The 12,123-nt window shown below is 48.1% G+C and overlaps 2 protein-coding genes across 7 annotated transcripts in view; both read right to left on the bottom strand.

Annotated features, from left to right (window-relative positions):
• LOC101161946 (slit homolog 1 protein) overlaps window positions 1-966 on the bottom strand; it is a 51,825-nt gene extending 50,859 nt beyond the window's left edge. Inside the window, exon 1 of the mRNA XM_023955750.2 lies at window positions 454-966. Coding sequence (XP_023811518.1) covers window positions 454-683 — 230 coding nt within the window. The 5' untranslated portion in view covers window positions 684-966. The remainder of the gene's footprint in view (window positions 1-453) is intronic.
• Window positions 967-2,743: 1,777 nt separating this feature from the next.
• Window positions 2,744-11,348, bottom strand: arhgap19 (Rho GTPase activating protein 19). Of its 6 annotated transcripts, none has more exons than XM_023957552.2 (12): window positions 11,205-11,348; window positions 9,990-10,264; window positions 9,504-9,584; window positions 8,867-9,076; window positions 8,569-8,795; window positions 6,485-6,571; window positions 6,320-6,385; window positions 5,481-5,687; window positions 5,317-5,412; window positions 5,121-5,234; window positions 4,246-4,341; window positions 2,744-3,826 (listed from the first exon to the last, which is right to left on the bottom strand). In XM_023957552.2, exons 1-12 carry the CDS (start codon window positions 11,246-11,248, stop codon window positions 3,782-3,784), a joined length of 1,548 nt encoding a protein of 515 aa, XP_023813320.1. In that variant the 5' UTR covers window positions 11,249-11,348; the 3' UTR covers window positions 2,744-3,781. The 6 variants fall into 6 exon arrangements, with proteins under 6 accessions (XP_023813320.1, XP_023813338.1, XP_078804582.1 ...); XM_023957570.2 differs by having other exon boundaries at window positions 2,744-3,823; XM_078948456.1 differs by lacking the exon at window positions 6,320-6,385.
• Between the last annotated feature and the right edge of the window lie 775 nt (window positions 11,349-12,123).

The raw sequence follows: 12,123 nt of genomic DNA, 5'->3' as shown, positions 1-12,123 counted from the left end.
GCAGGATAGTGTTTCTCTGCTGGCACCTCTGACAAACATCAATTATTCAAAGCCGGGCTCTCTGAAACCTGAAATAAATACACCCCCCCATGCAAACACACCCATGCTCGACAAACCCAACATGAACCGAGAGGACCAACAGTTGGACGTTCAGATCTTCATATTTCATCAATGTTTTCTCCCAGCTTCATCCAGAACATCCCAACTGTTGCTGGACAGCAGACTAAAACAGGAGGGGGCTCACTGAGGGAGGGGGTACTATGAAGGAGCCATCAGAACCTCTTCTGATTCACCAGAACAGCTTCACCAACGTTTGAGGACGTTCCCCTCTGAGACGCCTTGGACAGACGCAGAAGTTCAGAAGGAGAAGAGCGGCTTGCTCCTCTGGAGGAACAGCAGGTGCCCCCTACCTGCCCCCCCCACACACACACACACACCCCAGCTGGTACTCACAGCCGCTCGGTTCCTCTGGGGATGTTTTTGGGCACAGACTGGATCCCCCGGCCGTGGCAGTCCACCGTGTTCCCCGCGCAGGTGCAGGGAGCGGGGCAGCCCCGGGCGCCCCCCTGACCCGCCAGCAGCACCAGGGCACCCCAGACCAGCACCACCCCCAGCCGGGGGTGAGATCCTATCGTCCTGCAGCCGCCCAGCCAGCCTCCATCCCATCTTCTCCCAGCAAGCATTGTTCTCTCCTGTGGAGCTCCACCACGCCGTCGATCCGAGCTGACAGGTCTTTGGCTTTCAGGGGAGGGGGGAGCTGACCACCTCCTTCTGTGAGAGGGGAGCAGGCAGCAGGAAAAAGGAGTCAGGCGGACGGTCAGAAGTTCAGCTCGACTGCCACTTGATGCCGGAGTGTCCCTGAGGAGGATAAAGAGAGGACGTCCTCTTCCTCCACGTGAGCTCCTCTTCTCCTCTGTGCTCCCTCTCGTGCAGCGGTACAGTGCGCCTGCCTCCTCCCCCCCCACCTCTCATTGAGTCATTGTGCACTGAACAGTAGGAGCGGGGGGGCTCCCTCGCTGTCTCCATCACGCACACAATCACGCACGCACACACACACACACACAGTGATCATCCATCAAAAGCTTTTACCAAGACTCCTCCTACGCCCCCCCCCCCCCCACACACACACACACACACACCGGCACCCAGGGTGAACTCACATCTATTCAGCCGCCGCCACCTCCTGTGACAGCAGCCCCCCACCCCCTCCTGCTCATGCAGACCCCCGAGAGGAAAACAGATCTCCATGAACATGATGAGGAAAAGAGAGGGAGGAAGAGGAGAGCAAGTCGTGATCACCCCCCCCACACACACACACACACAGATCCACTCACAAACACACAGACCCCCCCTTAAAAAAAAGCATCCAACCGGGAAACTCCTGGGAGAACAGAGGAAGAGAAATAACTGAGAAAAGAGAACTTTGGTATGGATGTTTTGGACCTAATTGGGTGTGTGTGTGTGGGGGGGCATCTCTCTACTTACTGGCATGACGGCGGGGGGGGGGGGGGGACCAACTTTTTATTTCCCACCGGAGTGATACCCCCCCAGAGAGCAGGAAGGTAAACACAGGTGAACAAATGGAGCCTCGCCCCCTCCCACCCCAACCGAGTCACCCCCATCCTGGGAGACGTTGGAATCTCCCAGGATGGGGGTGTTTGTGGAGGGGGGCATTAATAGCTAGCGTAGGGGTACAGTATAAGGGGGGGGGGGGGTCCCCTACCCCTCCCGCAGACGCGTCTGAATTGATTTCCGGATCTGCACCTCCTCACAAAAGCTCCTGTTTCTCCCTCCATGAGGAGAGTCCCCCCCCCCCCCCCCCCCCCCGGTAAGACTCATGCGAGTCATGAAAACGAAGCTCCAAAAGAAAAACCTTCAGGATGAAACACACCGAACTATTTTACTGAAAATAAATCAAATAAAAAGAAGATAAAGTCGGAAGAAGCAGAGATTTTAAATGTTTGATGTAAATGTAAAAAGTCTTTTAATGCTTTAAAACATATTGTATTTTTTTTAAAGTTCAAAGTTTTTACATTTTATAACTGAAACGTGATTCACTGTGAAGTATTAAAGTTTGCTCAAATAAAGAGTATTTATTACACATTTTGTTTATTAATATTTTATTAATATTTACAGGTTATAGTTTGTTTTGGATTTTTATCTGAAACAGGTTTTTGATTAAAAAGATGTTTATATGGAATCTAAAACCAGTTTCTTACATTTATTCCCAGCATATTTGCTGGGAATAAATGTAAGAAGAGAAAAAAAAAGAAGATTTATTTCAGCTTTCAGAGGTGAAGCTGCATCCATTTCAAGTTTGAGGAGATGAACGGAGCTGCAGCCAAACATTTGGATAAATTATTTTATTCTATCAGCTCTTTTAATTAGTTGGAAGAAACCATTAGAATCTGTGCGCTCTTGTTCTATAATGTGTAATAATACAAATATATTCAATTAATTTCTAAATGAAAACTTGTCTTTTTGTTAATTTAAATGGTTTGCACCTCAGAAAAAAAATTACGTAAAAGGAACAAAAATAATTTTTAGTTGTGGGGGGGGCTTTCCCTTTAAACCTGTGAAACAAACAGTTACCTTTAAAGCCATTTCTCCTCCCTGGAAGGCAAAAACTGGAGCCATCTGTACATTTCAGAGGCTTAGAGCGCCCTCTGGTGGACACGCGTGTATGCTGCACACACTAGGCAAATGCAAGGAAGAAGTTCCCCTGAAGCCAAAAACCAAACAGTTTTAGTGGAAATATAAAGTTTTAATCCAAAGCAGATTTAATGCCAAGGAAAGCAGTGAACGAACAGATCTTATTTTACACAAAAATAACCACAGATTTGAACCAGAAGTTACAGAAACGCCGGAGAACTCGGTTTAGACAAACAAAAAGATAAAAGCCTGAGAGAAATGATGGAAAAAAACTAAGAAAACAGGTTCACATTAGTAACAGTAGGGGGCAGCATTTGTTCCACTGTGTAAAAAAAAAAAAAACTGCAGCCAGACACGAACCAAAGAGGTTCATTATAAAATATTAGCATCAGGAATCATAAAATAATCCAGGCGTTAGTGTGAAGGAAAAAAAAAGGTCAGAAGCTACAGTGTCTTTTAATCGTCCAACATCCCATAATATCCACGTCCTCTCACAGTCTGCAACAGCATTACACCCCCACACAGCCATCCTCAGGCCCCCCCCCACACCTGCTAACGCTTTAGCATCTCCAGGTGTTAAACGTCAGACCTGCAGCCCTGATGATGATGACTCCTCCTCTTCCTCCTCCTCTGAAACGACTCTCAAACACAAATCCTTCCTTCAACTTTCCTTAAAACTTTCAGCCCCCCCCCAAGATTAAAAAACACCAAAAATAAAAATTCTAAAGTGTCTGAACAGGAACTTTTTCACATTAACCTTTTTGACACGTAAACGTCTCCGCTAACGAAGTTCGATTCCCTATTGGGCAGGACGCCAGCACCTCGATGAACAGTCACTTCTGCCCCCCCCTCCAAAGATCTCAGCGGGAACCTTCCTTCTTTCTTTCTGCAGGTACAGGTGTGATGTAAACAGCTTTATCTTAAAAACAAACAAACATACAAACAAACAAACAAACATCTCCCAAGCTTCTAAAAAACAGTAACATAGTTTACACTTTAAACATTTCCTGCAGAGTCAGCAGAAACGTAGCAGTCATCGCCACAGGCCGTATAAATATCAGTAACGTTATGACTAAATAAGACAAAGCTCCTGTGGTGGAGCGTCCCTCCGGTCCAGAAGTCCCGGTTCCTACACGGCAGACGGACACATCCTGGACTCCGACGGAGATTCCTGCTGGGACACGGATGGAGGCGGGTGAGAACCGCCGTCAGCTCAGCGGGTCACAAACACAGACGACCACAGAGCGTCGGAGCCGCCGAAACGACGAAAAAACGAAACTGAACCGATGAAAAGAAGGCGGGAAAATCCCCAGAAGAGACTCGTTTATCACGTTTGTTTATGTTCGGCTCCGGTGACTCAAACGCGCCGTCAGCAAACAAACAGGAAACGTCATTTAAACCTCAGGAAGCAAAACTGAAGAGCTAAAAGGAAGTTCCGGTCCAAAAGCCGGCAAGGAACTTTAGCAGAACCGGAACTCGTCTGACATCATATCTGGCATAAACCAATCAGGGCTTCTGGTCTGACGGCAGACGGCGCCTGACGAACACGCCAAACACGGTTTTACAGGAAAGAGGCAGAAATCGTCTCCAAACCTTTGAAGGTTTCACAGCTTTGTTCCAGTCAAAGTCTGGATTTCTCACAACCAGCCCGGATTTCCCCATCAGCGCACCGCTGAACGGACTGTGGACCTGCACACACACACACACACACAGACACGTACGTGCACACACACACACACACACACGCCAGCATAGACACACACACACACACACACACACACACACAGACACACGGTCAATGTCAGAAAGGTTTAACGCAGGAGTCAGAAATGAACCTTTACGACCTTTTATGGTCATCAAACTGAAGATGAGACGAAAAAGAAACTTTGGTTTCAAGAAGAAACGTGAGAAAAACAAACTAAACTAAACTAACATTAACATTTAGAATAAAGTCACACATTTACTAAATAATGACAATAACTGAATGCATAAATAAGTCTCAAAAGAAGAAAAAAAAATTTCAAAACTGAAATGTTATATTTTAAAGATTGACTTCTTAGTAAATGTCCACATTTATTTTCATCATATTAAAAGTATAAATTTAAAGAAAAAGTCACTTTTTCATGTAAAATTACAACTTTTTCAGTCATAAATTGATTGTCTGATTCCAGAGAATTTTTTTTTCCTCATAATTCCTCATAAAAATAGTAAATTTTTCATACATTCCTCATAATTTTACGATTTTTTTGTCCAATTATTTTACAACTTCATTATCCTTAAATTTAAGCTCTTAGTTTTGTGACTTTTAAAAATAATTTTACAACTTTATGTTTCCTTTTAATTGACTTTAACCATAAATAAATCTTTATAATAACTGTCATGTCTCACAGTCTATATTGTAAAAGTTCATTCTAGCTTCATAAAAACATAATTTTAAATAAATAAAAGGAAACCTGATCGTTTCTTACCGCCTGTAAAGCGACGTTTTCTTTGCCGCCTTTTCTGCCGGTCCGGCTGACGGCCTCGGGGGAGGCGTGTCTGACCCGCCTCTCCGCCGTCAGCTGCTCACCTCGAGTTCGGCGCTGTTACCATAGCAACACAACGCCTCGGGTTAGAGAGGAAACGTTTGCGGTTCTGGAGCCGGACGGGAACCCGGAGGAGTACCTTGATGAGGCCGCCGAAGGAGCGCGAGCGCGGGTGTTTCCTGCTGGGAGGGGGCGGGGCCTGAGGGTCTTCAGCTGCGTTGGCCTGTTTGACCAGCTGAAACAGAGGTGACTCGGTTACTCCGCAGTAATCTGGATACCTGTAGCCGCGGCGGCGAGAAGAACCTGTCGAACGAGCTTCTTCTTCTTGGCGGAGTCGGGCATGTTCTGGTGGACGTGCCTGAAGAGCTCCTTCAGCGCCTCGTCCGTGTACTGCTGGGCTGGAGACCCGCACGCCTCCTGGGAGGGCGGGGCCAGGGCCGCCGACCTCTTCAGGGGCAAAACCGTCCGGGGGGCCGGAGAGCTGCTCGCCGCCAGCAGCTCCAGGTCGTCCTGGAAAAGCACAGAGGAAGCGGCGTGACATCAGACAGACGGCGGCGGCGGCGGCGGCGGCGGCTCATCTCAGAAGAAACCGACCCGGTTCTGCACCAGAAGACAGAGCCGTTGATTCTGCTGCGGTTCAACCGTCACATTCAAACACAACTTTATTTAAAAGACGGTTCCTTTCTACAAGACTGACGGGGAGAAAAACATTTGAAAATGTTCCAACTTTATTCTCTCAAAATGTCTTTTTCATCATAATTTTACAAAATGTTGACTTTGCTGCTTTTCTTATAACGTTTGTTTAGAGACGTTCCTCATATTTTGAGGACTATATTCTCAAAAATCATATTTATCGCTTTTGTACGGATTTATTTTTTTCGTGGTCTGGCTAACGGGACATGCGACTGATCATTTTAACGCAGTTTTCACCGGTCGTCATGGCGATGAGCAGCAGGAAGTAAAGCGTCTCTTCGCCGTCACGCAGCTTTAATGTTTTTTGTTTCATTAGTGAAGCACCGATTCCAGCACGGAACCGTTTCAAAAGTACCGGTTCGGCATCGGATGGAGTCCAAACGGAACCCGTCCCTCCCCAGGAGAGACGTGGAAATGATGAGCTCTGGGGCCGAACACCCAGCACTGACCTTCGACTGCAGAGTTCTGGTCCCAGAAAAGTGGACCCGGGCGAATTCCCGGAGGTACAGTGGCGCCTGGAGGACACAGGTGGGGGGGGGGGGGGGGGGGGGGGGGGGGGGGGGTCAAGGCGGAGCTTCCCGACTCCGAGACATTTGGACCGCTGGGAAACTCACCCGGAAAAGCTTCTGCGAGTGTTTGATGAGGAAGGCCATGCTGCTGTTCAGCTTCTTCAGATGATCCTTCAGGTCGCTCGCCGTCATCTGCAGCGCCGAGACGAGGAGAGTCACCCAGATGACCGACGGCGGAGCCGACTCAACCACAAACATTCAAAAACCACGGAAAATTCTGTCTTTCCCTGATGACATCAGAACATTTTGTGGTCCATTTTCAATCAGGTCAATGTTTTCAGGAATGTCTTCCTTCTTCTGCATCTGCTGCTCCCTTTAGTGGGCGCCACAGCAAATCACGTCTTCTTTGTTCTTCCTCCTCTTTCCTGGTAGCTCCAACCTTAACATCCTTATCCCAACATCATCACCGTTCCTGCTCTGTCCATCTGCTTCCCTGCACTGATCTCCAGAACTTTTACCCAGATCTGATGGATCCATTCCTGATCCATCCTGGTCCCAATGAGAACCTTAACGTCTTCCTGTAACCTCTTCAGTGACGCATGGAGGCTCCTCCCCCTGCTTCCTGCTGTCACTACAGATCACAGTGTCGTCTGCAAACATCATGATCCACGGAGGTTTCTGTCTAACCTCATCCATCAGTCTGTACACCCCCCCACCCCACCCCCACTACATTCACACGTCAAATTTGGGTCCGACGCCTGCCTTTGACGCCCGGCTGCAGAGCAACCGTTAACGTTTTTCTGGACTTCATCGTGGGAAACATGGATAACGTTGAGCCAGTAGCTTGGGTCTCTTCTGGAGAGCTCTACCGAGGCGCCGGCGAGCAGGATGGCGAGTCTGGGCTCACCAGATCCTTCAGTGTCTCTCCTGGTGGACTGTCCTCCTGCCCCCTGGGTTATGGCCGAATTAAACGCTGCGTCCGCCCCCCCCAGCCCTAACTCGCTGTAATAAAACTGTGGGTTTTTTTTTATTGTGGTCTTGATGACAATGAGAAAAACATCAGAAGCCCATGGAGCTGCAGCGATCGTAGAGGTCATGACGGCTCTCCGGCTGCCCGGGCGGCGGCGCACGCCAGCTCTGCCAGACCCTGGGTAGCGGAGCTCGCTTTGCCGTCCAGCGGTCGGCTGCCTAGCGTAGCGTCTCCATCGCTCCACTGGCTATGTGACAGGCTGGCAACCGGTCCAATAACCGGGGCAGCTTCCGGCAACCCAACGGCTTAAGAAAACGGATGAAACTCAGGACGAAAATCCCCGCAACAAGGAGCGACATTGGATTTATTTTTCTACCCTTTGATCAAGTCAACAAAAACGTCACATGCTAAAAGCCGAGTCCCCGATTGCCGCACCTGACGCCCAAATCCCGCCGCAGGACCTCAGATGGTGTCCGTACATTGACTTAACATTGACACGCGGCGCCGCTGACGTGCGAATCGCGTCCGGTGTGAACGCAGCATTTGACGCCACCGTCTTCCGGCACTCGTCCTCTTCCTGAACATCTCCAACGTTCTTCTCTGCTGCTCCAGACCTCCTCCTCCAACCACAGCTCCTCCTGACCTTCTCTTCTTCAAAGCAAACATCTGTGGTTCTCTCTCTCTCTGCATGAAAGCACCAAACTGCTGTTCACCTCTGACCTCCATCGACCTTCACTCTTTACTCTTTGATCTTCTTCAAGATGAAACCAGAAGTCTTCATCTCCATTTGTCAGACAGAAACTCTTCTGCCTTCATCTCCTGAACACGTCCAGACCTCCACAGCCTTCCAGTCTACATCCTCACCAATCTTTGCTACTTCCTGTTCCACAACATCCACCTCTTCCCTCTGACATGTTCCTCATCCATCTGTTCTCCTCTCTTTCCATCACACTAGAGGAACCTGCTATGTGGACCCTCTTCTGAAGTATCTGTTCAGATGTTCAGTCACAGTTCCTCCTGCTCTACTGTGCCTTTCAAAATAAAAGTCCTCCCCTATTAAGCAAAGTTTCCCCACAGCGATGTCAGACGTTTGATGGATTGTTCGGCTCTCAAACTAACAGCAGGGAGGAGCAGAAGCGGGGTTTTTAACCCCTGAACTTTTTATCAGCCGCAGAAGTTTTGAGGCTTAAATCTCCAAAATAAAAGCTTCCAGACGTACGTGTCGCGGCCAGAGGACGTGCGGGGCAAACATGAGGGCCAGGTTGTGGGCGGACATCTTGTTCTTGTCCTGCAGCTTGGCGGTGTGGTAGAGCAGGTCCAGGAGCAGCTTGAGCAGCGAGCGGTTGGCCTGCGGCAGCAGCAGGAAGAGCAGCTGCAGCGCCTCGATCTGCCGCTCCTTGTTGGGAACCGCCGTCTTGTTGCCGTGTTCGTCAAACAACGTCATGTCTGCAAAAAGGGACGGAGCTCCTGAAACATGTGGTGCGGCGAGAACGCCCGTCGGCGCCCCGCGTCGGTACCTGCGATCTTCAGGTGAGCGTTGAAGTGTCTGTGCGTCAGCAGCGGCTCGGGCAGCTCCCCCAGGAAGGTTTTCAGCAGCGTGGCCACGTCGTTGGGGTGAAAGTCTCCGGAGTGAAGGTCCACGTCGGCGCCGCCGTTGAGGAGCTCCTTCAGGGTCTGCTGCCGGACGCTGTTTCCGGGAACTCGAAACAGACCCTCCACGTGAAGATCTGACCAAACGACACATAAACCGCTCAGAACCGAGTTCTCTAGCAGCGGCATGTGCATTAACGCTGTGCATTCAACAGAAACATCCCCGACTGAGACGAGACCCAAAGCCTCATCACAGAACCCTAAAGTCCGGGTCCTGGTCCAGGAAAAAGATGAGATCCAGGTTCCGATGTTCGCAGCACTTTAAAAGGATGCCAGGTTTTCTGGCATTTAGAGCCAGAAAGGAGGTTCTGGAGAACTTGCAGGAGTGTCGTCAGCTGTGGTTCTGTTTACACGACACAAACCAGATGAAAAAAGGAGCAAATGTGGGCAGAACCGCTGGGATGACGAAGGAAAACACGGCCTGGAAGGACATCTCTGTGCTCGTTTCAGAGGAACCGCTTCACCGCGTTTGCCGGTCTGAAGCCAGGAAGGGGCGGGACTTACGTCTACTGAGGAACTCGACCAGCTGGTAGATCTGAGCGATGCAGCCGTCCGTCAGCGGACTCCCAAAGACGATGCCTTTATCTGCAGAGGAGGAAGAGGAGAGTCCATGACAGACAGGTAAAGGTGAGCACTCTGTTTTAGTGTTTTTAGTTTGATGCTTGGTTATTTTATGTCATTGTTTTTCCACTTGTATGAATGTTTTTTCATTTTTGCTCTAAAGTCTTTTGTTTTGTGTTTTTTGGGACCAGAATCAGTAATAATTAAAGCTTCCTCTGAACACAAAAACTGGACTTTAGACCAAACTTTTGATTTTAAATGTTGGGCTCAGACCTGCTGCAGATCATGAAAGCGTTGGGGTTCTACGTTCCTCTCATCTCTGGGGGGGCAGTGAGATGATCTGTTATGTCCAGCAAGTCCCTGGTCCAGACCTGAAGCTCTTTGGATCCAGAGAGCCTCTGAGCTGCAGGTTGGCCCCAGACGTCTCACCTTTACGTTTCAGGAAGTTGAGCGAGCGGAAAAAGCCCCCGTTCCCGCCGGTGGGGGTCTTCGGTCCTTCTTCGCCCAGCAGCTGAGCGAACTCCGTTCCGGGCAGATCGATGAGGCGCGTGACGTTGCTGATCACCAGCTCCAGGAAGACCTCGGGGTTCTCGTGGCGCAGCTTCTCCACAAAGAAATCCGGGTTGAAGATGACGGGCGGCCGTCCGGCCGGAGAGCCCGCCGGCGGTTCCTCGTGCCGGATCACCATGCTGCACACCGTTCCTCTGCAGACACAGAACCGGCCGTTGGTGGGAACTCTGAGGATGTTCAGCCTCGAAGCTCAGAAGTTCTGGAAAACCTCCTAATGCCAAAACTTTCCGTCTGAGAAAGTTCTTCACCCAGTTTGAGACAAACTACGTCTCCCTGAGTAAACCTGTGCGTGTTCCTGAGCAGCTCTGAGCTTCCACGCGATTCCAGGTTTACCTCATGTTTCTGCAAACATCTCAGTGTCCTTTAAGGAAAACCGTCAGAAGAACGTCTGCAGAGCTGAAGAAGAGTTCTTATTTTTCTTGACCGGTCTTGTCTGGATCAGTTCCTGTCCCAGAGCTGCTCAGGTCTTCCTCGCCACAGAGGATTCTGATCCGATCTGCTTTGGACCTGCGTGCCGTCTTGTGGGGTCCAGATGACCCCACTCCCAACGAGGCACGTTAATGTTGGGAGTGGGGTCATCTGGACCCCACAAGACAGGTATTGGCTTGTTTAGTGCACCGTCTTGTGGGGTCCAGATGACCCCACAAGACGGTGCGCTGAACCTTTTTTCATGCATCGACTGAGCGAATCATACAGGTTCAGGGGCAGGAACCAGTGTGTGATATAGACACATACACTATAATGGAATCAATGTGAATGTTGTTGTTGTTGTTGTTGTTGTTTTTCCTACAAATAAACATTTATTAAGTATTGATTTTTTTGTTTATATTTTATTTGAATTTTTTGGTAATAAAAAGAATCACAAACTTAGTCTGAATTTACGGATTTACAGAGATGACGTCAAGAACTTTTGTTGTTTTTTGCTTTCACGCCGGTTTTCTGCATTTCAACGGCAAACATTTAAAAAAAGACCTCTAAACTTCCGGTTTAAGACATTAAGATCTAACGTTATGATACCTGTTCGCTCTGCGACCCTCATGTCGAGCCTAAATACCTTTATTTGCGGGTTTTTACCTTCTATTGTGCGTGTTTTCGTCGGCATCCTTCCCCGCAGCCATGTTCAGTTTGAATCCTGCGCAGATATCCTCCAGGCGCCGCCCACGAACCCGCCCATTGGTCAGCTCTCACATATGGGCGGGGATTGGATTTGCATGGACCGTTCTGATTGGTGCGTTTGAATCCGGGGCTTTGTCAGTGGAAAAACATGTTTGTGGTCATCTCGATTTGAAATTATCAGAAAATTTCGGTCGTTTTTGGCATTTTTTCCTTCTACGCCTAAACTTTACAGTTTCTGCGGCTGATTTAGTGTGTCTATTTATCTTTAAATTATTATACAAAATAACAGTTTAGGCCTCACTCTCAACGATATTTAGACATTTGCTACTTATTTTTACCGAATTCCGCTAATAATCTGAAATGGGATCTTTAAAAGGGAGTGAGAGACACATCTGGTTCTTTATTAAACACAAATCAAAAGTTTGAAAGGTTTCAGATTTGATTAAATGACCTCAAATATTTCCTAAAAACCAAACCACAATGAATTTAAATTATTATGTTGATTTATTAAGATCAAAAATTTTAATATTTGCAAACAATTAATTTTCATCACACTGAGGAAGGTAAGGCATAAGAGAACTGTTATGGTTTTACACAATCTATAATAATCTGAAACACCTCCTGACATAGATGAAGGATTATAGAAGAGTAAATATTTCAGTCACAGACTGTTTGAAATGAGAATTAAAAACACCTATTTAGGAATTTTTGCTCATTTACATCCACAAGAGAAATCAGATTGTCTGATTTCGTTATCAGAATATTCACTCGTTTGTTTGTTTGTTTGTTATTTATGCCTGTTCACAGTTGCAGCAAAAACCAAATTACCCAGAATGGGATGAATAAATCTTATTGTAATCAGGTAATTAGAATAATC

The sequence above is a fragment of the Oryzias latipes genome, chromosome 1 (assembly GCF_053564925.1).
Source record: "Oryzias latipes strain Hd-rR chromosome 1, Olatipes_Hd-rR_3.1".
Taxonomy (NCBI): domain Eukaryota; kingdom Metazoa; phylum Chordata; class Actinopteri; order Beloniformes; family Adrianichthyidae; genus Oryzias; species Oryzias latipes.
This window is presented reverse-complemented; position numbering and strand designations above follow the sequence as displayed.